The 24,457-nt window shown below is 37.2% G+C and overlaps 1 protein-coding gene across 5 annotated transcripts in view; it reads right to left on the bottom strand.

Moving 5' to 3' along the window:
• The window catches only part of lamb4 (laminin subunit beta 4), a 72,923-nt gene extending 52,737 nt beyond the window's left edge, over positions 1–20,186 (bottom strand). For 2 of the 5 annotated variants that reach the window (XM_031899010.1, XM_031899011.1), the window contains exons 1-8: positions 20,121–20,186; positions 11,654–11,692; positions 10,745–10,899; positions 9,124–9,259; positions 8,528–8,601; positions 6,860–7,048; positions 4,098–4,161; positions 1,222–1,436 (exon numbers count right to left, since the gene is read on the bottom strand). In XM_031899010.1, the coding sequence (XP_031754870.1) occupies positions 1,222–1,436; positions 4,098–4,161; positions 6,860–7,048; positions 8,528–8,601; positions 9,124–9,259; positions 10,745–10,899; positions 11,654–11,692; positions 20,121–20,169 (921 nt within the window). In that variant the 5' untranslated portion in view covers positions 20,170–20,186. Of the gene's footprint in view, positions 1–1,221; positions 1,437–4,097; positions 4,162–6,859; positions 7,049–8,527; positions 8,602–9,123; positions 9,260–10,744; positions 10,900–11,653; positions 11,693–15,241; positions 15,266–20,120 lie in introns of those variants that run through there. The other 3 variants (XM_031899007.1, XM_031899009.1, XM_031899008.1) reach the window with 2 other exon arrangements.
• Between the last annotated feature and the right edge of the window lie 4,271 nt (positions 20,187–24,457).

The raw sequence follows: 24,457 nt of genomic DNA, 5'->3' as shown, positions 1-24,457 counted from the left end.
GCCCCCCTAGTACATTGGTGCCAAGAGCAGTGCCCCCCTAGTACATTGGTGCCCAGCAGCAGTGCCCCCCAGTACATTGGTGCCAAGAGCCAGCCCCCCTAGTACATTGGTGCCCAGCAGCAGTGCCCCCATAAGTCAGTGTGCCCCGTGGCCCCCCCTAATACATTGGTGCCCAGCAGCATTTTACTTCTGCTCTTCGGCGGCTTCTCCGGTGGCTTCAGCAGCATCTTCGTATCCCTCAGGCGCGCCGCCTCTTCACTTCTGCCTACACGCGACCGCACACAGGCCCTTTTATAACGTTGCGCCCCGTGCGTACTGACGTCACCTGTACACACGGGGCGCAACCAATGACAGGGCCCGGATTTTATTAAAGGGGGCCCGAGCTACTAAGAAAAACTGTAGCATCGCCGGGCCCCCTTTGAAAGTAAAAATTGCGGCCCTGCCTACGGCACACCAGTCAGCATCTCAGAACAGCGGTTGAAAAACGCTGCCCTAAAGGATATCCCTCCCAGTCAATATCTTTCATATCTATCAGAACTATTAACCCAGATATCTGGAATAAGTGTCACGCATGGTATCCCAAACCCAGAACAAAAGCTAAGATCCCGGTCTGAGCTCACTATTCTGCCTATAACAGCCACCTTTCACTTCGGGGGGAGCCCTCCCCTTATCGCGTGCTGCCAGGACTTATTGTGAAGAGAACCAGGGCAAATGTCATGGTCAGGCTAGGGAACCTAGCGTTAAAGCGAAGTTAGGGAGAGGAGACGAAGGTGGAACAGGCTGGGGTCAAATCCATGCAAGGTACAGAGTTGAGATCTGGGCGTAATCAGTAAACAGGCAAGGGTCAAAACACGAAGAACTAACCAGAATAGACAATATCAGGAACTAGGAAGCTAAACCAAAGTTGGGCAACGAAATTATGCGCAGGTGCCTTTAAATATTTGAATTTCGCACCTTGTGGGATGACGTTATGTGTCGCGCTGGTTTAAAAGGATGTTCGCACACTTCCGCGCACCAGAAGTGCGCAAGGCGAAGAGGCGGGCGTCCCCGTCGCCCCATTAGACCACCAGGTACTGTTACAATAAGTAGCTGCATTTTGTTCACAGGCCACAAGTAGTGGAGATCAAATGCAATCTGTGCCATGGCCTTTACAAGAAAATTCACTGGAACATTTGTAAATCCATTGTCTGCATTGTAAATTCTCAAATGACAAGTACTTACCATTTCAGGATAACTGGCCACATCTGCTTGCATATTTTGTAGAGGAACACATTGACGTGCATGACCATTGCAGAAGCAATTTCCTCTAACAATCATCTCATAGATTGCATAGTAATATTTTTCTTCTATTTCATCTTGCCACTCGTTGCTTATTGCATCACCAAGGGTGTGAAGTTTAGTAAAATTTATTCTAAGGTTTGTTATTGTAATTAGATCTAAAAAAAGAAGTACAATACTTTGCATATGTCAGAAACACAGTGAATACAGATTGTATTTCTAAGTAATACATGTTTGCATGTATATCTTTGCTCATATAGCATTGCTTGTTTATGCGGCACAATGCATTTTCACAGCACCTAGGTACAGTCAGGGGGGAATAAATAAAGAAGAACTGTCATAAACATGCACTCATACTCTCATGTTAGTTAATTGATTATATTTCAAAAATAGGTTGTATTGCTTTATTTAAAGTTTTTGAGATATAGGTATGGGACCTGTTATCCAGAATGTTTGGGACCTGGGGTTTTCTGGATAAGGAATCTTTCCATAATTTGCCTCTCCATACCTTAAATCTTCTAAAATGTCATTTAACAATTAAATAAACCAAACAGGATTGTTTTTCCTCCAATATGGATTCATTATATCTTAGATGGGATCAAGTGTAAGGTATTGTTTTTATTTGTCAAAATTAGAATTATTTCTTTATAATGGAGTCTATGGGAGATGGCCTTTTGGTATTTTGGAACTTTCTGGATAACGGGTTTCAGGATAATGGATCCCATACCTGTACTTTACTAGTGCAATCCCCAAACAGCAGCTGGAATCAGTTTGTTAGACCTGGTTAAATGGTCCAGTAAATTATAGCATGAATTAAAATGTTATCATGAGAAACTCACAAATATGTAATTTAATACAGGTATGGGATCCGTTATCCGGAAACCCATTATCAAGAAACTCCAAATTATGGGAAGGCCATCTCCCATAGACTCCATTATAAGCAAATAATTCTAAAACAGTACCTTGTACTTGATCCCAACTAAGATATAATTAATCTTTATTGGAAGCAAAACAATCCTATTGGGTTTATTTAATTGTTTAATCTTTTAGTAGACTTAAGGTAGGAGATCCAAATTACAGAAAGATCCCTTATCCGGAAAACCCCAGGTCCTGAGCATTCCGGATAATGGGTACCATACCTGTATTTAAAATATTTAGGATAATATAATTAAGACTATTTGTAAAATAGATTTATTTTTCCAATATTATTTTTACAGATTTGTTATCACATTGAGTTTCCCTTAAAATTATCATTTACTAAAAAAAATATTGTGTATTGGGGATTTCTGAATGCTTTTCCTGATGGCTTTGTATTTAATTAGGCCAGGTATATTTCAAATTATGAAAGAAATGTCTGATCATCATACATGATTACATGTTTACTGAGCTGTAATTTGTACGATACCAAATTGTTTTTTTGACACTTTTTGACACTTTTATCTTGAATGTCTGGCCTTTGCTGTGCAACATACAAATTTTAAATAGCTTTCCTAAAATATATCTTTTCACATTAAGCATGTGGGCGGGCCCAAAAAGCTTTTACTAAGTTTCCTCATTGGAACTGCTTTTTCTTAGGGCATGAGCTTATTAGTAACACAAATTGGGTCAGATTCAGTCCATGAGAAAACATTATTTTATGGCTCATACGTAAAAACTTGGGTAAGATTCAATCTGAGGAGAGAAAACTTTTCTCCTAATATAGTTAATGTTTCCCCCCCCCCAAACAAAACATATTGTTCATTATTGGCCCATAGGTATGACCTCTTCATGTCCCACTTTAATATGGTGTTTGGCAGGTGGTGGATCTTCCTCTTTGGCCTGCATCTGTTGAACCAGGTGGATGTTCCACTGAGTTTGGTATCAACCAGTAAACATCTTGCCCCAGAAGGACCATTACCTTTGGAAAAGTCAGGGAGCAGGGCCCCTGTGAATGAGGATCTAGTAAGTGCAGGATATTGTGTGTAACAGCGTTAGTTAGTAAGAACAGCTTCCTGGCTCCAAACAGGAGAGAGAGCTGGGAGTACTCTCCTTTACAGGCTCAGCTGCCTTTGTGTAAGGACCACAGTACTGACAAGGGTATCAGGCATATGCTTCTCCCTGATCCATGTCTGCGGCTCATGAATAAGAAAGGTTGGGGACCATTGCTCTAACCTATTATAGCCAAAAAGGGGTTATGTAAGTTTTTCTCACCCAAATAGCATCAGGCTATATGGGACAACCTGGAATTAAATTAGGAGACAAGCTTTGTTCATCAAATTGAATCTGGTGTTAATTTTAAGTGTTTGTGAATCATGCGTTAGTATTATTTCTGCGCAAGAATAAACGCAATGCGGTAAAATTAACGCATTCGGTTGTGCGCTATTTATCGCACGCGATATGCGGCTTAATGCATGTGATAATACTTTAGCGAATCGTGGTTTTTTTGTGTGTCAATTTTAAACCAAAAAAACATGTGATAACGCTTATCACACTTTAGTGAATCAACCCTAAAGTGGGTAAAATAGTCCCATTAGAACAGAATGCTTCATGTACCAATTTTTTTTTTACTGGCTTGAATGCAACTTAAACTGGAAACAAGTTCACCACTTTACCTTTAAAATGGTCTGAATGCTATAAGACAGTTTTCCATATTCATATGGTCCCATTTATCCCAAATTAATAGACTTATATATGGGGCTTGACTAGGCAAGAGGGGTATTATCTTTGGTAAGCTTTTAGTTGGAGGGAAGGCAGATAATGATTTTATTTGCCATTCATTGCATTACCTATCATTTGCCCTATACCAACTTATTGTACACTGTATTTCATAGATTTCATACCTTGGATGTATGGGTCATAAGGATCTTCAATGAGAAAGCTGGGATCCAATGCTTTTAAAACCACCTACAAAATTAAGTGAACTACAGGTCATTTACCAAAAATATCTATCTGTGCTAATTGCAATAAGTGTTATACACATGCAGAGTAAAAATCTATTTATTATATCGATTTTATTCTGACTCCAATTGCTCTCATAGTGGCTGAGTTTCCCCTGAGACCTCTCTGCTTGGCCTGAATGGAGCTGTTCACAACCTCTGCAGGCAATCTTTGCTGGATAGCATAACTCATCAGACACTTGGAATCCACAAAAGTTCTTTATTTTAGGTGGATAGACAAATGTTGGAGGTCAAAAATAATGTTTTCCTTCTTAATCTTTGGAGTAGCTTCTCACACATGGAAAGCAGGAACAAGAAAAGAATAGGGAGGGAGGAACTGCCATCACACATAAGGAAGAGGAATACAGACAAGGAAATACACACCTTTCAGTATAATTTTAGTCACTAGTTGGCAATGTAACAATATGTGTGCATATAAACGATTACACATATGAACTTTAAAAATAATATAAAGACTAACTGCTGGGGCATCACAATTTATATGAAATGGAAACAAAAAATGAGTATGAAAAAACTATATTGTAGCCTATCTAGTCTGTTAAACATGAAAGCAAAATTAACCTCATCTTAAATACTGAAATAGTACTCTAGTGCCAATAATACGGGCATCATGGGCTAATTCAGTATAGGCTTGGCACAACAAGCTGTACTTTATTCCAAAGGGTGAACAAATGCTATAGGGCTGGGCAAAGCGTTATGGCCCTGTTATGTAGTGCTCCAAAATTAGGTGTTTGAACAAGAGAACTCTAAAAATGAATTCCTTTATCAGCTCTGCTGTGTGGAGGTTTGGAAGCTGAAATTCTTAAAATGCAGGGGGCAGAATGATGCTGTTTGGTAGGATTTTGCATCAGTTACCTAAAGATGCAGGATGCTTATGAATTTTGACAGTATTTAGTTTGGTTTCAGCTCATACATTATTGAATGACAAAGACACATCTGAGCTGCTAATATCAGTATTGAAATATAAGGTTGTCATCATGCTTTCAGTAATTATGTTTATTGGATAAATATGTTGCACAAAATGCTATATTTTGTGTAAATATATTAATTTATACAAATACTTCATATCAAGAGGTTCTGTATGACAAGGGCATCTTTTTCTGACTTTTGCAGTCAGTGGTGAATATAGTAACTTGTACATACCTCACTTCAAAACAGTGAAAGTGCATCCCACAATGTTACATAAGCAATTAAACAGGCAATTGATTATCTCTGTATCTGGGCCGGAACTAGGGGTAGGCAGAAGAGGCAACTGCCTAGGGTGCAATGATTGGGGGGTGCCACTGCTGCCTACCCCTAGTCTGCGCCCATTTGTCAATGCCCCCTCCGCTTGTCATTACAGGGTAGGTGCAATGACCCATCACATTGTGCACCCCCCCCCCCTCGAACTGCGCATGCGCTCCAAAGCACATTTTTTGACTCAGTTGGTGTTTTTTCGCTGCATTATGCATTGGTGTGAATGGGCAATTTTAACATTTTTTTCAATAGATGCTTTAATTCTGTATTTATTTTTAAGGTCAGTAACCTTGTTTTCTTGCACCAAAATGCATTGTGTTTGGCATCTTTTCACTGTAAAATTGTGGTGTGGTTTCATGGAAAAATTTGGCAAACACGAAATGCAGAATTTCTCTGCAAATCCTGATTAAAAATTGTACTCATCACTATCCATAACCCATAACCAAAGACAATTTTATTGATCAACCTGCACTTGAATAAGGCTATTTGTTCACTGTTTGCTACAAGTTAATATTGCATAAGTTTATAATCTGCAGTGGAAGCACATACACACAAATAGTGTAGACAGAAAAAGAAAATCCACTTTTACCAATGTGAATAATTATGCTTGTTGAACTTAGACTCTCAACACATTTCCCACAACATCCAAAGCACATGCAGTGATTACTGAATGAGTAATATATAAAGGGGGTAGCAACCCCTTAGGATTCAATGCACACACACTGTCTGCTAATCCAGGCTTATCATTATGGATGTGGGGATCATTCAAAAGTCTCAGCATTTATAGAAAAGATGCATAAACATAAGAAAAAGAAAATAAAGCAAAAAACTCTCTATTATTAGTAGCATTTAAAAAGAAAATGCCAAATGGCTACTCCCAGTTGCAGTTGGTACATGTAGGCACTGATAATTTCATACCATACCCACTGAGCCAACATCTTCATTGTATAGGTATAAAAACCAATAATTATATAAATACACAGTTTTAAAGGTTTTTAAAACAAAAAAAAGATTGGAAGACTAAAAAACATGTAAGCATCAAAGGCCTGTTTACAGGAGCTCATTTTATTGTTTTAAAACAACAAGCGCTTTACATTAGTGAAAGTGAGTTTGTTACTCCTGTGGACTCTCATTATTGCAGTATTTGTGTGTATGTGCTTTCTCTGTAGATTATAAAGGTACAACCTAGACTCAACCTGGAACCAAGAGTACTCCACCAGAGACATTTTATTACATTCAAGCATGGACCAGCACTACACAGAAATTGCTACTTCCCAATTCATCTTTGTAACACACTTTCAAGGACAGTTTCAAATGGACATTCTTTAAACTTGGTGGATGCCTGTTTACATGGTATATTCTACACACTTTTATATAGCTAAGAAAGCGAAAGAAAGACATATTCATACCTCTCCTTCAGTAGATGGCTCTATATCAGAGTACCTTGTATCACAAATTACATCTCCCACTTCATCAGCATGGCCTTTCGGTATGCCAGGGAAAGCAGTATCACAGTTATGGGCAAAATACTTAAATACTTTCCATGTTTTCCCAAAATCTCTTGACCTTTCAACCAACATGGCAGATGGGCGGAAAGTCTGTCAGAAAAATAAACAGCAATATTATTTATAGTAAAGAAACGTAATATTTGTATTGAGAAACTTTAATTTGAATATTAAAGCCTCCTGACATTTTATTGTAGCACATTTTAGTAAATTACCTGAAAATATAATTTACTATAATTGTTTAAAATGTACTTGTCAGTAACTTCCTGATCTAAAACCAGTGCCCTGCCATTTACTGACCACTGCTTCTCTGGGTTGAGCCACAGAAGTCAGTGCAGCACTACAAGCTGCTGTCTCCGCCCAGCTGGATCAGTTTGTCAGGTTATTAGCCTGTGTATGGAGGTCTTTGAGACACTGTTCTATTGATATCTGGCCAAAAATTGTTTTAAAATACCATTGTATGAGGACCTCAATGGCAAATTGAGGATTGCAAAGACATACTACTCAAGCAACCAATAAGGAAAATATCTATTGTGCAGCTGTAAAAATCCTTTTGTATGGTGGGTGGCCTGTATTGTGATCAAATCCACCATGATTGGACCAGTGCAACTTTGCCCTGTGTGGGTGGCTAAATTGAGCTAATATTGCCAAAGTGTATGTCCAGCTGTAGTAAATGAGGTTTAATATGTTTGATGTATACACTCAAAAATTAAATTATAAGACTGTATAAGGCTATGTGTTTTCACAATGATAGCTGATGTTGGGCTCCCTAGGTTCAGTAAAGTAGGTTTATTTAACAAAAATTCAAAGAAAAATTAGTATGTTTGCTCCATGAACAGCACTATTTATGGGAGATCTGCCTTAATGAGCTCCATGGTGAAGCACACAAAACATTAAAGGAGACATATTGGATAAATAGGAAAACCCTAATTTTGTAGGCAATTATGAATAATATACGGTGCTGGTTTCCCTTTGTGCTAAACATTAATCCTATCTGTAACAATGGCCCCTTTACTGGAGCTCCCTATAGATCCTATCACTTCTCTGTCCGAGTTGGAAATGTAGAGTGGGCGTGTCCTAACAGTCCCTGCCAGAAGCACAGTAGGAGGGGGAGAGCCAATCACAGCCCTAGCAGTCACACAAGCACAGACAGGCGTCAGTTCCCTATCAGGTCAGCCTAGCTGCTGATTGGTTCCTATCCTACAGTGCAGGGTATGGAGGGCCGCCGGCTCCCCAGCTCATCCAGAGAATTCAGCCAGCAGGAAGTGGCACAGATGGGCAGGGCTAGTGGGGTTTTGGGGGGAATTTCTCAATAAATCAGTCCAAAACACAACTTTTTTAGCACAATCCTTCTATATCTAGAGGAGTATAATTCACTGGTACATTCATAATTTTTATAGGATATGTCTCCTTTAATACAGTATACTGAGCACTGCCATGGCACAGCTGTATTATAATTACACTTTCTCTGCATTTGCTGCACTTTTAGTTAGCGCTGGATTAGCCTTGGGAAATTCTCATTATGATTTGTGTGAATAATGAAAAATAATGAATAACGAAAAATATTAGTACCTTAAATGTCAAAACAAGGTGGCTGAACTGAAATAATGTCTCCAAGTCCAGTCTGACACTAACATGGTCAACACCTAAAAAGCAATATACAAGAAGATGTTACATACAAAATGCATGCATAAAATGATGGCATAGAAAAGCCAGTTCCGAATTATTAAAATAAACCACACTTCTACATATAAGGTTTTGCTGATACATAACAATATTCATAGTAGGTAATCCCTACCAATAATATACCTAACAGGTGGTTTAAGTGGAATATGATCAGTGCTTTATGATCAATGGTTCAACAATATAAAATAAAGCCAAATTTGCATAAGTAGTCGAGAGGGTGGGATAGAAGGAGAGAAGGCCAGAAGGAATATCAAGGTATCAGAACCCTTCAACATCAGGGTCACATAAAATAATAGGCCAGGCAACCTAGAATATCCTATTTATTATATATATCTTATAACCTGGCAATCTTCCGGATAATTATAACATCTAAAATATGAAAATAATAATAATATTACAGATCCTTTCAGAATGAATTGTTCAAATGAGTGCATGGCTTTTCTGGTCTAAAATCATAAGCAAGCGTTCTAAAACATTTTTACCATTTTCTGATTGCCACCATTTATTTTTCCATTCAGGTTCAAAAGTCGTTATCACATTCTCAATTAAATGACTACTGGGATTGTCATAAGGATCATATGAGCCTCTTGAATCACAATGAAAACATTTTTGATCATCCTAGAATGAAAAGACAAAATATCAAATGAGCAGATAAATGCCTTGGGTTCAGGGTTGCTAGCAATTTTTCAACAGATGTCATGATTTTGAGTATTAAACACATTTATAAATGAAATCTCAAAACAAAATGGGAACAGCATTGCTATGCAGTTGTACTGTCCTAGCAACAGTCCTCCATCTCATAGTACTGTATAAATACCATATAGGTGATTGAGTATAACTTTGTTTCTGTTTCATAAAAACTCAGATTACATCATTTCTAGCATGCAATCAATTGTTAAGTGCATTTGTAATTCTTCAAAATGTGAAATAGTTGCAAGGGCTATGCTGTATTCTGCTTTTAGGAGGTTGAAAATTTTCAAAAAAAAAACCTGTCTCTCTGTGACACTTGCTCTCTAAAGGAGGTGACCAAAACTTAATAACAAATGCAAAATTATTTACCAGTGACAATCCTGTTTACAGAACGGAATCAGCTTTCTTGCTGCTATTTAACTTATACTCTGCTGTGCACCCCAATATTACTCATTGGCTGATACTCTTGTATTTACTTGGCCCCTGGTTCTAAGATGTTGCTCAGTGGTCCTATACATAGTATCTGATGGCACCTGATTGCAGTTAACCCCTATTCTTGCTGAAACAAGTAGCCAGTCTGACGTAAAACAATTGTATAGTACAGTGCTGTCCAACTGGTGGCACATGCCCCCCCCTCTCTGTGGCCCCCCCACATGTCGGACTGTTGTGAATGCTTACCTTTATGTAAACTTTAACTGGTATCAGTACTGAGACTATCTGGCCCCCTGCATGGTTCACACCTTAGATTCACGCTGTAAGACCCTGTATTGTTTAAACATGTACTGTTCACACCTTTTAATCCCTGCATTGTTCACAATTTAGGCTCAGACTTTAACCCCCTACATTGTTCAACTGTTCACACCACAGACAGACTGTAGAAGCAGTGCCAGAATTGTGTCACTGTATGTACTGCCTGCCCTATGCTGCCTGTGTGTGCCATACTCTGCCTGCCTTATGCTGCCTGTGTGTGCTATACTCTGCCTTCCCTACCCTGCCTGTGTGTGCCATACTCTGCCTTCCCTATGATAGCATTTGGAAATTATATGGTCCCTAAGGTGTGTAACACTGCTCATTGGTAACTAGTAACAAAATATCAACTGAAATGACTCAGCAGCAAAAGCTTGCCAAAATCTTTAGGTTCAAACACTACACAAGGTTATCACTGATCCAAATAGCAGAGGTATAATAGCAAACAACAATAATTGTACCCTTACAGAGCAGTCGTTTTTAGCTGCTCTGCCAATAATCCAGTTTAAAAGCTGAAAACAGGCAGAATAGGAAGACAAATCATTGAAAAAAACTATAATAAAAAAAACCAACAAGGATCATTCGAAAAGCTACTAAGAATAAGACATTCTCTTAAACAGTAAAAGTGAACTTAAAGGTGAACTAAGCCTTTAAATTAGAACTTACCTCAAGATAGCTAATAATGCAGTATTTCTGAGGTCCATCTAGACCACATGTGGAAGAAGCAGAGAGTTGCTTACTCCGTCCCAGTAAGAGATCTCCAATTACAGGATGGCATGACCTATTTTCACAGTTTTCCTCAAGTTTTACTAGACTCAGCACTTTTTAGGAAAAAAGACAAGTCATTAATGCAGTATTTTTGCCACAAGAAATAATGTAGAAAGGCTTAAAACCTGTTAATTATCTAAAATTTGTAAAATGTTCCATACACAACACAGTAAAGTCCAATTTTATATTATTTTAAAGTTGGAAAAATACTTAAAAAAATGTTAAATGCTACTAGTTTCAAAGTGGACTTTAGTTGAGCATGCATTGCTCAAAACAATTGGTAAGGCATGTTGTATTATGTAGAAATGCATGAAAATTACTTTCCACCTGGAATCACAAAGCTTTTCTTTGCCTACAGGGCAGAACATTTTAAAGCAGGTTTGGACTTGTAATCATAAAACAAAGAGTTAAAGTTTTGCTTGCATTCTGATATTATGCATGGCAGAACCTGTTTTCTGAACCTCAGGCTGCAGAGACTGTTTGTAAAACAGAAGCAATAACATTTAATCAAAAGCCCTATACATTTGCATAATGCAAAAAAAGAAGAATTCACTCTGAGGAAAATATGGAACTTTTTAGACAATAAATTAATAAAAAAAAAAACCAAGTATAAGTCACATGAATTCTGCAGGGTGTCACATGGAAAACCAGAACTATTCAAACTGTGCTCCTAATTTCAAGAACAAACATTCATGTAAATATACTGTACACATCATACCCTTAATTATAGCTCCTCCAGTTAAATGAGGGTACAACTGAAATATTAGGTGTCTAGTATGTAACATGTTTTACATGGTTTTTACTTACCTGTTATGAAATGGATTAATTGCAAAAAGAACATTTCACCTGTAAAAATTAATAATTTGAGTTTAGTGGCTATTTTTTTTTATTTCATAAACATCCTAACCTAGACAATGGATCTCTTAGATGAGTCAAGAATTCTAAACTAAAAGACTTATCATTGAAATAAAATACATTTTATAATACTGCATAATATAGGTGAATATGTTATATAGTAGATTGTTTAAAATGTTTTAGTTTTTATCCCTGAAATCACAAGACACAAGTCTAGGGTAGTGGGTTAAATGACTAAGGTCTGAGTAAGAGAGACTTTGCAAATTTGCAATATGTAAATAGGAATCTTATAATCCGTTATCAAGGCAAGCTTTGTATCATCCCAAAATCTTGCATATGTGCTAGAATTGAGAACATGACCATGCACAGGCTACTAAATTATAGATAGTGAAGGGAAAGTGCAATGACATCTAGAAAGTGCAGAATGGAAATTGAAAGTGATTGATATACCAGTGGCATAGAGAGGGGTAGGCAACTGAGATGTTTAAATATGCTTATAACAGGTATGAATATTTAATCAAAAACAAGAATTTTGGTTTCATGTTTAATTTGAAAAGATTACAGATGCCCTTTAAGGCAGGGTGCTCCAAATTATAGGAAAACCCTATAAACCATAAAAACACACATTTTATTCCAGATTATCACCATCAGGACCTTGGGGGGTGGGGCAAGTGATCTCTGACCCCCTGGTTTAATTTCTTACCTATGATTAAGTACCTCATGGTACGAAACGCGTAAGGCTTCTTGTTTTTACATATGGATCAAATAAAATTTATACTTTTTTAATGTAAACTTCTTTTTTTGGCTGCCTTTTTCCACTCTTTGAAAAAATCCGGAGTACCTGCCTGTTTCTATTTTGATTTTCCCTTAATTTCTTACCACCCCGCCCCTAACCGTAAAATCTCTTTTGGCCCATCATTTAGATCATAGATTCCATACTTGTAAATTAATTATTTGACTTCAGACAATCTTTCAGGACCACTAAGAGCCCATGGTAAGAGTGCAAAGAAAGATATTTAGTAGTTTGTCACCCCAGTGATTTATTGTTCTGAGGGAGGGGGAGAAAATGCTACACATTTCTTTCAAACTCAATAGAAATCAGATATCTCGCCTTGTTCTGTCTAATGACAGGTGGGTATTGCTCAAAAACACCCTGCATTTTAAGCACTGCACACCTGTCAATAGACCTGACAAGGTGTGATTGTGGTGTTCCCTATACACTTTGATGTTTACAAGCTGAAGACTTCAAAACTACAAAAAAGATAATACCAAGAAGAAGAATCATAAGCAATAGCGCTGCTGTCATGAGGCAAGTTGAGAAATTCACCTCAGGCGGAAACTCCCCCAAAGTTACCAGTGGCTGCCACCTGATTATAAGGACTGGAATAATATAATCAAAGCAAATATAAAAAGTTGTTCTTAAATTGACTTTTACCCCACAGGATGTCTTTTGGAGACTCCAGTCATTGCATTGAAATAAAATGCAATGGATGCATTTCCAAATCGGGCACGGTTGCGCCAAAAACCAGGCACGGCTGTGTAAAAAAGCGTGGGCAACAAAAAAGACGGGGGCGACAAAAAAAAGTGCAACAAATGTGTTTTGCAAATTTTTTGCCGTTTTGCAAATTTTCTTGTCGTTTTGCGAATTTTATGGCGAAATGGGACAGATTTGCTCATCACTATAACTGATAACTAGTCACAAGCACCTACCATGCCTTCAAAACAAAAACAAAAAATCCACCACCACAGACATCTGTCAACCTTTCCAGCAAGGCCAGAGAGACCAAGATGGTTCCCAGCAAGGGAATTACGCAGATGATGAACCAAAAGGTAAACTACATCTTCAAGTACAATTTCAGGACATAGAAAGCATGGTAAAAGCATAACTAAGGAGCTAGCTGCAGAAACCTCTTTGGAAACTAGAATCGGAGAGTTAGAGCAATGCTTGGGTGACATTAGGAGTACATCCACAGGGTAGATAATAATATAACACCTATCTATTCACAATTTAAACGTATCAACTACTCTCAGGAGTATGCTGAAAATTGGTCCCACATGAATTATATTCAGTTTAGAGGCATCCCTGAGACTATAACACTTTTTGATAACTCTTCTTATGGAGCTGTTTCCTGAGTTTCAGTCTGACACGTCTGCAGAATGAACAGAGCTCCCCAGAGCCTAAACTATGTCTGGATGAATGGCTGAGAGTTGTAATGGCATAGACGCATTACTACAAAATCTGGAGGGACACAAAATATCCTAATTACCAGAGATCACTCCAGCACAGAGAAATTAAACCTTTTACTTAACTTCTGCATCAGAATAATATCCACTACAGATGGGGTTACAGCTTTCTTTAGTTATAGAATAATTTTTCTAATGACCATAGCTCCCCCATAGCTCCAGGGAGTCCTTCCACATATAGTGGTATTGGATCAGGGGTAAAAGAACACCCACAGTTCCACAGGAGCCAGTATGAGTCACTGTTCTTTTTTTCTGGCATCCCGTCAGCCAGTCTGACTCTGACTACAAATTGCAAGGTTTATATACAACAGTCAATAAATGCATGGTCTGCCATGTACTACTTACAGCTGTGGCATATAATTCTAATATAAACCCACAGAAATCAAGAGCCGAATTGGTGTAAAAATATAGACAGAAAATAAACACAAAAGATTAGGAATACTTCTTAAACATTGCCTCTTTTAGGGTTCTGGATCCCTGGAAAGATGTGTACTACTACTTATAGGCACCTTATTGAGCCCAACCACAACTGTAGAAGATATATATGGCCCAAATGACAAACAATCTGACTTTGTCAAAAAATGTGGACTCTTGAAATACAGTGAAATACAGCTGTGGTGTCAGATTGATGGGAAGTAGGTCGTCGGGGAGAGAATGCATCAACAGAAGTTTTTAACCTGCCTGATTTTCAGCTAGATATCAGTCAGGTAGGCCTTTCTGATGGCCCCATACATAGGCCTATAAGCTTGTTCTTTGGCAGCTTTTATCAGCCCATGTATGGCCATCTTATGTCTGATCACAATATTATGCTTTCTGCTTTTTTTATGTGAAACTAAGAGAAGAATAAAAGATAAACCAATCCTTCTAAACACAAACCAATGATTAGGGATTTGTTAATAAAACATCGTTTGCAAATTCACAAGCAAAAATCTGTTTTTAATAAGATAGAAATACTCTTGAAACCTCCCATAAATTAAATCATGATCCCCTATTTTTGACCAAAAGAATTTAACTAAAACATGTTTTATTAAAGCCAAAAAATCTCTTAAATATACTGACAGGCTTTATTATGAAAAGGGTAATAAAGTGAACACCCATCCTGCTAAATGTCTGGCAAAAAAAAATCTGATACAAGCAATCACATCCCCTCAAGGTGCTACCATTTATAATATCACTAAAGAACAGCAGGCACTCACAGATTCTGCACACAGACGAAGTAAAAGAAATGCAAGCTGTCTCCTTTGACAGCGTACCCTTCTACATTAAGACAATAATGAAACTGTGTGACTTCCCTACCTTATCCATGAAGAGTCCCAGGCACTATAAGCAGAATTTATTTTGATAAAAAAAAGCTGTGACAAACAGATGTAAACACCAAAAAAATACTGGCTCTGTTGGGTTTGCAATGTTGTATTATAAACATTTTACTAAGTGGTCCCTTACATGCAGTCTTTGTAAAAAAAAACAAAACAAAACAAAAACAAATTTAGCTTCCCCAGATATTCTTAACCCCCCAAAGGAGATCTCTCTTGCCAAAATTATTGTCTTATTTCACTACTTAATACAAATGTAAAAATGTACAAGTCCTAGAAGATAGGTTAGCTAGCGTTTTAGTAAAGCTTATCCACCCAGACCAGTCACAAGACTATAATAATAAATAATAAACTGATCAAATAAATCCAAAGTGTCCATCACCTCCACATGGCAGAACCATTAAATGTTGAATAATTAACAAGATATTACTATCCATTATTGTGGGTTTTATAACTTATACACTTAGGGGCATAGTCCTAATCAGTCATCATTTTGCTATCAGCAATAATAATAGGGTATAATGTCACAATTACTTTGAATGTGAAAATAAACAAAATTGAACAATGTAGGAATATAGGGCCAAGTACAGTACTGTTATGAATGTGGTTTCACTATATGTGTTATAAAACTTACATGGCTGCAAGGGAACCCATTGACTATGCTGTTACCCAAAAATATACTATGTTGTCTCATTGAGTATGGCTGCCTTTATAATAGCACTGTACTTGACTTACTTGTTCCTCACTGTATTTGTATGTAATGGATAGAATGTAAGGATTAGCATTTTTTTATTATTAATAGGCACAGTAACATATAGTAAACAATAACATATTTGCTATCATTATTCAAATGTAATTGCTGATGGGTTTCTATGCATTACTGCAGCGGGCAATTTATTCCTGTCTTAGACTGACCATGCACCTTGAGATCCCTTTACTTGGTGAGGTCGCCAGACAAGTGGATCTTTGCCCAATTTGGCCACCCATTGTGCTGGCCTTGACTGGGCTGATCTAATGACTGGTCCAAGGAGATCATACTGTGGGCCCATGAAAACATGTCAGAGGAGGACCAAATCTCCAATGTGGACCTTGCCTGGCAAGATTTCCAAACCTTCCGTAAATGTTTCTGGCTGATTTTTTAAATTTGATCCGCTGTTTTTGTATCAATGATCAAGAAGTAACTCTAGATCAAGAATGTAACACTAAAACAGTGATCCCCAACCAGTGGCTCATGAACAACATGTTGCTCACCACCTCCTTTAATGTTGCTCCCAATGGCCTCAAAGTAGGTGCCCACATTTTGGAAGGACAGAGACACAGTTTTACTCCAAGCCGAGCTTCCTGTCGGCTAACAGTTCACATGGGGCTACCAAATAGCCAATCAGAATCCTTTTTTTGGCATCCCCAAATAATTTTTTTCATGCTTGTGTGGCTTACCAACACTTTTTACGTCTGAGTGTGGCTCACAAGTGAAAAAGGTTGGGAATCTCTACTCTAAAGCAATATACAGTAGAACTCTCATTTTATATTTTTCAGGGGAAAACATTGTGCAAAATCCAGGAAAATGTAGTATATATTAAATATAAGTGGGACCACAGAAAAATGCAGGAAAACCTAAAATCAGGGTATGTAAAATTGGGGTTTCACTGTAATCAGATTTTTCATTCATTTTACTACTTTTTTGCATTAAATTCAAAAATGAGGTTTTTATTCTATTCTAGGAAATTTGTATTTTTGTTATTGGTGAAGTGTATTTGTCTTGATACATATTTATATCTAAGTGCTATTTATACATTATATGGGTGTAGTTATGTATAGAGATAAGCAAAATGATTTGTTGGTTATACAGGTGTAGGGATCTCCAAAAATTGGGCTCCCTAGGATGGTTCCCCTAGCACAGGCTCCCAAGGGTGGTTCGGTGGTAATTAGTTAACAGGGAGTATCCCTGCAGTTCGGGTTACAGCCACTGGGTGGTATATTAGAATATAAAAAGGGAAGGTTTCCTGGTTCAGCAGGTTTTTTAGCCCGGGACCTCCCTCTGTTCAGAGGTTTATAACGGGTTACCATTTAGATAGTAGTAGGGAGGTACTAGCTTGCTCTAGGAGTGAGAGGTAGGTAGTTCAGTATGGGCAGTCATCGCCCCTACAGGAGCCAGTGGGATTAAGTTCCCCCAGCACTACATCGCTGGAGTCAGGGTGTATAGTGTGCAGTTTAGGAGATTCCTAATCTAGTGGGTGCTCGGGCGTGAGTACCGAGGTGAGGTCTCAAAGGGGTGTCTGCTTGGCGGGAGTACCGGGGAGAACCCTAGAGAGGGTCTTCTGGCATGAGTACCGGAGGGAACCCCAAAGAAGGATCACTTGGCGGGAGTACCGCGAGTATCCCCAGGGAGAGAGGTTCTCCAAAGGGAAGTGTGTGTAGCCTGACATATAAGTGTGCTCCTGTATAACCTACCTGTCTGCAAGTAATAAACTACATTCTACTGGTTCGACATCATACCAGTGTCCTGGTCTCTTCATACAAGGAGGATCCTCACTGCCTGGTAAGCAGCTACCCCAAAGGGAAGGGGCAAGGTACCGGGAGTGCAGGAGGTCCCTGACCAAGGAGTACAGTACAGCATCAAGTTCCCAGGGGGGAGTTATAGTTTCACCTATACCTACCCTGGGTGGAGGCATGCCATTAAGTAAAGTAACATCGGTTCACCCAAGTAAACGGGGGCTCAGGACTCCTGTAGCGCCAAAAGTATCAACAGGTAGCAGCACTGTCACAAAAGTGAGCTACACAGGTAAATAAAAATCCAGAACAGGTACTGACAAAATCTATTTTTTTACTTTTTTGACTCAACACTAAGGGGCCAATTCATTAAAACACGAGTTCGAATCCCGAATGGGAAAAATTTGGATTGGATAAGATAATTTCTAAAGATCGCAAATATCATGAAATATCATGAATATCATTTTTTTCGTCTGTCTTGGATTCGCTGCAAAATTTGTGGTTTCACAAGGGAAATCTGTGCATTTTGTGAGGAAAAATTAATGTTTCTTGCATGGGGAAACAAACACGAGAAAAAAAAACTGTCTATCCATTTCAATGCATTTGGGGTGAGAAAAAAACATGAGAAAAAAAAAACACATTGACTTCAGTGCATTTGGAATGTGAAAAATATGACCCAAAAAAGGACCGTTGACTCCAATGTATTTGAAGAAGTTTAGTTAAAATTTTGATATTTCAGGAATTTTTCTGCAGATTAGTGAATTCTCTTGCAAGGCAAAATGGGGAAGTTTTGCTCATCACTAATTAACACACAATAACACATACGTGAAACACTGGGGAAGGTGCTTCTAGAGTCATAAAGGCAAAAAAAGTAGATATATGGGGAAAGTTAAAGGAAATGTGAAAACAGGGTGAGAAAGAGTTTAGATGCAAGGGACAGAAATAGGGGGAAACACTTGCATTTACCTTCAGAAAGAGGCATTGATAGCATTTAAGGGAAAAATAACTCCCCATTTTGACATGTGCTCTATCAATTGGGCGTATGTAAAAAAAGGTAGATATACACTATCTGAACCGTGATTTTTTTTTTTTTTATAAATTGAAGAAAATGATGACTTGTAGGAACCACTTTCCAAGTAACTGAACTCTTTCCTCACCTAGTTCCATTGTGAAATTATGGATTCTGGGCATAAAGTCCCTCTACTTTCAGTAGTTTGTGGCACACAGATTGTTTGAGAATCCATCAGCTTACAATGGAAAACGGTAAGGGAGTGTTGAATGACAATGCAAAGGGTAGTTTCCTCTGTCTGAAGCATCATGCATGTGTAAAAAAAAATGTGCATCTGGAAGTTCAGATAGTGTTTATGCACCTTTTATAAGTCTAACTAAGCTTATATCAAACATCAAAAAGGGAGGCATTTTTCCTATAAAAGTTATAGAATGTAAAGCCTGTATTACATTGTTTTCATGAAGCTATGGATTATGTTTCTTTACCCTTAAATCATGGGTGAACTGAGTTGCTGTTGAACATTGTACATATTATGTTTGTCATTTAACTAAATATAATTGTGAATGTAATTACTCATATTTGTGTGGCTTTGGTAAACTCAAATATCAAAAAGCTTTAGAATACATTTGAATATTAATGGACTCCAAACTGGACAGAATTGGCTATTATCAATTCAAGTTAAAATCTAATAAGAAAAGAAAATCTTTTTTCTGCCTTCAGGTCTAACAAATACCCATTGTTACTGTAATTTTTTTTTTTAAAGAGTTTTGAGATAACATCAATCTCTATTAAATAAAACTAATCAACAAATAATAAAAGTAGCCCTTGTTTTTTGTTTACAGAACCTATTTGAGTCGGTTTGTATTTCATATCCTTATAATTCAGTCAAGGACATTGCAAATCTTATTGTTTTTGAACTTCATGTAAAGAAAACAACAGTTTTTTGTTTAATCCTCATGTGTTTGGTCACAAATTGATTACAATGTGAAATCTCTTAGCAGAAGTTTTCTTTCTAAAAGAATAGGCAACCTGGCAAAACAAAACAGCTTAATTCAAAAGCGCATGCACTTGATCTAACTGAAAGCCACGTGACAATATATGTATTATTAGAGATCTTGACTCTGTATCTGAAGACTAGTTAAAAGCATTATTGTTATAACAACTTGCTTTTCAAAACTGCTTTTTTTCACGCAGTCATTTGTGTCTTTTTAATTTGCTAATGATAATCAGGTCTTACATTAACTATGGCATCACTTTCTGTGTAACTGCACGAAGTGAGAATAATTACACTTACTGAGTGTAATTAATTAATTTTTCACTGTATACAATATACACATAGATAGTTATATATGGAAACACTTACCTGAATTCTGAAGTTTGCTGTCCGAAAAACACAGGGCAAGTAAAAACATAGCTGTGCAACCTACCAGTAAAAAAGAAAGTGTTTCCCCTCAGGCACTTTGTCATAGAAACAAATAGCAAGGACGTTTAAGCTTGTTTGAAAGTTTAAAAAAAAAAAATGAAGATGTTTTTCAGCTATTACCCAGAGGCCAAATACGAAATATTAGAAATCTGTATACTGCAATATATAGTTTCTTCCCCCACCCCCCACATAATATCTAAATACTAAATTAATAAGTATTTAAATAAAAACACACTCACTTGTTTGAATATAATTGTTTAAGCTAATTATATATTTATTTTAATTATATTGTTTCATATTTCTAAGGTTTCAATAGTTTATATGTTTAAACATGGAGATGGTAAATTTAGGGGGGGATTTATTAACATTTGGATTTTCGTGGTTTTGTATTTTTTTTTTTTAAACCACAACTAAACTTATTTCCACAAATGAATGTCATGCATCAAATAATCTGAATTTAAAAAACCCAGAAAAACGCTACTTAATTTGTTGCACAAAAACAAATTTTCGTTGTGTCATACAAAAGCCAATGGAAAACCTCTAAAACCACAAAGCAAAGAAAGATCTTACCATTGACTTCTACATGATCTTGACGATTTTAGATGGCATATTTCTGCATTCGGAATTGTTGTGGTTTTGTTGTATAATAAATCACAACAAAATACTTTTTTTTAAAAAAAAAAAACCTGGCCTGAAAAAATTGAGAAGTAGTAAATGCCCCTTAATTGTTGAATTATTGAAAATAATAATGAAAATAATTAAAATACACATTTTTAACCAAACCTTTAGCGTAATCCCTGTAAATACGTGGGTCATTTCTAAAGACCAATTTGCACCTGGGCAGTTGCTTATGTCAACCAATTAGGTATTTGCTTTCACTGATCAACCTGTCTTTATAAACGACCCTTTTGAAATTGCCCTCACTACCACAATGATTTATCAATACTACAACTTCCACACTTCTTTCATTCAGATCATGTAGGAATAGTATCTGGAAGATTCTGATGCTGTAATTAGGTGAAATACACAAAATTAGAAGGACGATAATGTTTTAAAGGAGGACAAACCAAGAGTAATCAGAAATTAAAGGGCTAGATCCAATTTAATGATAAAAACTTACCCCTAATGCAATTCCCCATAGATTTAAACAGAGTTGTGATGTGACTGACCTCAGTTCTGACCTGGGTGCTATCTGCAAACATACTGCAGCCAATAATGCATAATTAAAAAATTAACCCTGAAAGTTTTTCTGATCAAAATGAACTGGTCTTAAATCTCTAAAATCTTTCAGGAATACCAGTAATAGAGGATGGTATGTTGACAATTTAAAATATATAATTTACAGTCTTTCATTTAGGGTATGAGTTGAAACATTTCTTTTTTCAAAATTAGGGTTACATAAAATACAAGAAACAATTTTAAGAAATCAACATAAAAAACAGTTAATTTTAAGATACAAAAGAAAATGCACCCTCCTTAAAAGCTCATTCTTAAGATAACAGATGAACTGAATTGAACATTGTTTAAATTCTTGCAGAGTCTCACAAGAGTATTACCTCAGGGCACTGTAATATTAAAAAAAAATGAAGAGACATTTGCTTGTCTCTTTCTTATATTCTGTACTTACCAGAAAAGAAAATATAATGTATAAAACTTTAAAAGAATGACTAAAAATATTTTGTTTCAAACCATTTATAATTTGCCCTTTTCACATTCCGACCATAGTCATAGTGTGAAATAAACGGTGGTAATTGTGCTGTCTCTTTGGGCTCTGGCACATTGGAAAAATTCTGTCATTTTACTGCCTGTGTAATTGCCAGCTTGGCAGGCAGCCTGCATAACTTTTGAATTTGCCTCTTCATAGAATTCCATGGTAATCTCTCTGACCCTGCCAGTGCAACCTTTAGACTTGGTGATCATCACTCAACAGTTTTTCAGTGGGTGCAACAGGAAGGTCACAGTGAGCAAAATAAAAGTTTATAGCAGACTAACCAAGCTAAAAAACCACGTGGTGGCTAAGTGCTTCAATTCAACCTGTGTGCCATAGCCCTTAAGCAAAGAGGCAATTTACCCTGCTTATGGAATGGTTTCCTGTCATTGCTTCACAGGGCAGCCATCAGTAGCCATGGGGCCCCTGATCCACCCCAGCCACTCCTCAATTATGCCAAACTCCGTCCATGATCAAGTCAGAATTGGAAGTCACTGTACCATTATTTACAATTGCATAGTGTGTGTATATAAATATTATATACTGTATATATATATATATATGTACAAACCGTGTAACTAAACGTGTCTCTTTTTACTAAAATGCAGACATTTTTCCTTCAGTGTGTGCAAAATTGGTTTTTAATTTTCTCTTGAAGCTTTATAATGGAGTGCTGGGGTAATGTGTATAGTATATAATACAAGCCACTCACCTACGTGCACCCAATTAGTTTTGATTGATTCATGGGATAGAGCTGTATTTTTGTATATATTTATATATATATATATATATATATATAGGTATTGATATCTGTATTTTCATACAAAAAATACTTCTTACCATTGTAAGAAGTAGGGTAAATGTTTATTTGCATTCCCACACCTTGTGTCTCAACCCTTTCTCCTTGTAGATTGTAAGCTCTTTTGGGCAGGGCCCTCTTCACCTCTTGTATCGGTTATTGATTGCTTTATATGTTACTCTGTATGTCCAGTGTATGAAACCCACTTATTGTACAGCACTGCGGAATATGTTGGTACTTTATAAATAAATGTTAATAATAATAATAATACACCTGGAAACACGACAGGCAAAGGATACGCTCTGAAGGGGGACTGTTGAGGCAGATACCATCTGGGCGACCAGGACGCCAAGCTGGGAGAACTTGGAGATGGCAGGATAGAACCCCAGGCACTACAAGTAGCGAAGATGAATTAGTGCGAGACTCACAAAGTACCCCATTACCATCTTCTTTTTTAGGAAGCCAGTACATAGAGGGAAAAGGCATCGAAGGAAGAAGGAGGCATATAAATCCCAGAGCACCAACTTTTAGTGCTTAATAAAGGACTTGGCTTTGTTCCGGCTCATAAAACTAGTTTTGAGGTATGGGAAGTGGACTTCTTGAAGTTTACTAGGAAATTAAAACTGAAAGTGTGTTTCTCTGATTCTAAAGAACAAACGGTACCAAATCCCTTTAAATTGCCAAGTAAATATATGCCTGGTATTTCTAAGAGTGCTGTTGAGACATTTGAGAAGGTAGTTGTAAATGAAGCTAGAAAGTTATGGGAAAATATTTGTGATATACCCCCCAAGAACTTGGGTAGGAGAGAGAAAATAGCATGACAATCCCTGACGGATAATAATGACATCATTATTTGTACACTATGCCGTAGTAGGCTATGATCCCACATGGGAAGTTAAGAAAATTATAGATGCTATGGTACAGGAAGCCCATCTAAGTTCGATTATTGAACAAGTTGAACAAGATTTTTTCAACGACTCCACATCCATGGGTCCCTGTGATGTATTTATTACCTAAAGTTTATAAGACCTTACAAAATCCACCAGGGTGACCCATTGTATTTGGAAATGGTTCTGTGTTAGAACCCCTTGAAATTTGTAGATTATCATCTGTAACCTGTAGTGAAGGAAATAAGAGAGTGTTTATATGACACCACTGATTTATTGAATAGATTGAAGTCCCTGGGAGAGTTACCAGAAGGTGTGATTATGTGTGGCAATAATATTTGGTGAGGCCCTGTAGATCAGTTACATCTAATGATGCAGAAGGCCAATGGAAGTCATCCTACAATAAAATTCACATACGAGTGGTCAGATAGCGTAATGTGTTTCCTGGATGTGAAGATCACGCTGGAAGCGGGGAAACTGTATACTGATTTGTATAGGAAGACTGTTGAACACAATAAACTGTTACATGCTGGGAGATTTCATAGTAAAAATATCCTTAAAGGTATACCAAAGGGGCAGTTTATGCATGCTAAAAGGATTGCTTCAACCTCTGAGAGCCACCAGCATGCTAGAAAATAATTGATTGGTAGATTTTTGGAATGGGGCTATAAAGCCAGAGATATAGAAAGGGCTTCACAGAGCACAAATGAGATACCCAGAGATGAGCTACTTTCAAAAAAGGTGATTCAGTTGGCATTATCTAGACAAACATTTGTGTCTCAGTATAATATCGTGAGCTCTAATAGAGAAGATTGTGTTGAAATACTGGCCTGTAATGCAGAGTGATAAACAATTTGCGACCCCTCCACTATTTAGTTACAAA

Source organism: Xenopus tropicalis, chromosome 3, assembly GCF_000004195.4.
Source record: "Xenopus tropicalis strain Nigerian chromosome 3, UCB_Xtro_10.0, whole genome shotgun sequence".
Lineage (NCBI taxonomy): Eukaryota > Metazoa > Chordata > Amphibia > Anura > Pipidae > Xenopus > Xenopus tropicalis.
The sequence above is the reverse complement of the archived record's forward strand: the minus strand, read 5'-3'. Positions and strand labels throughout refer to the sequence as shown.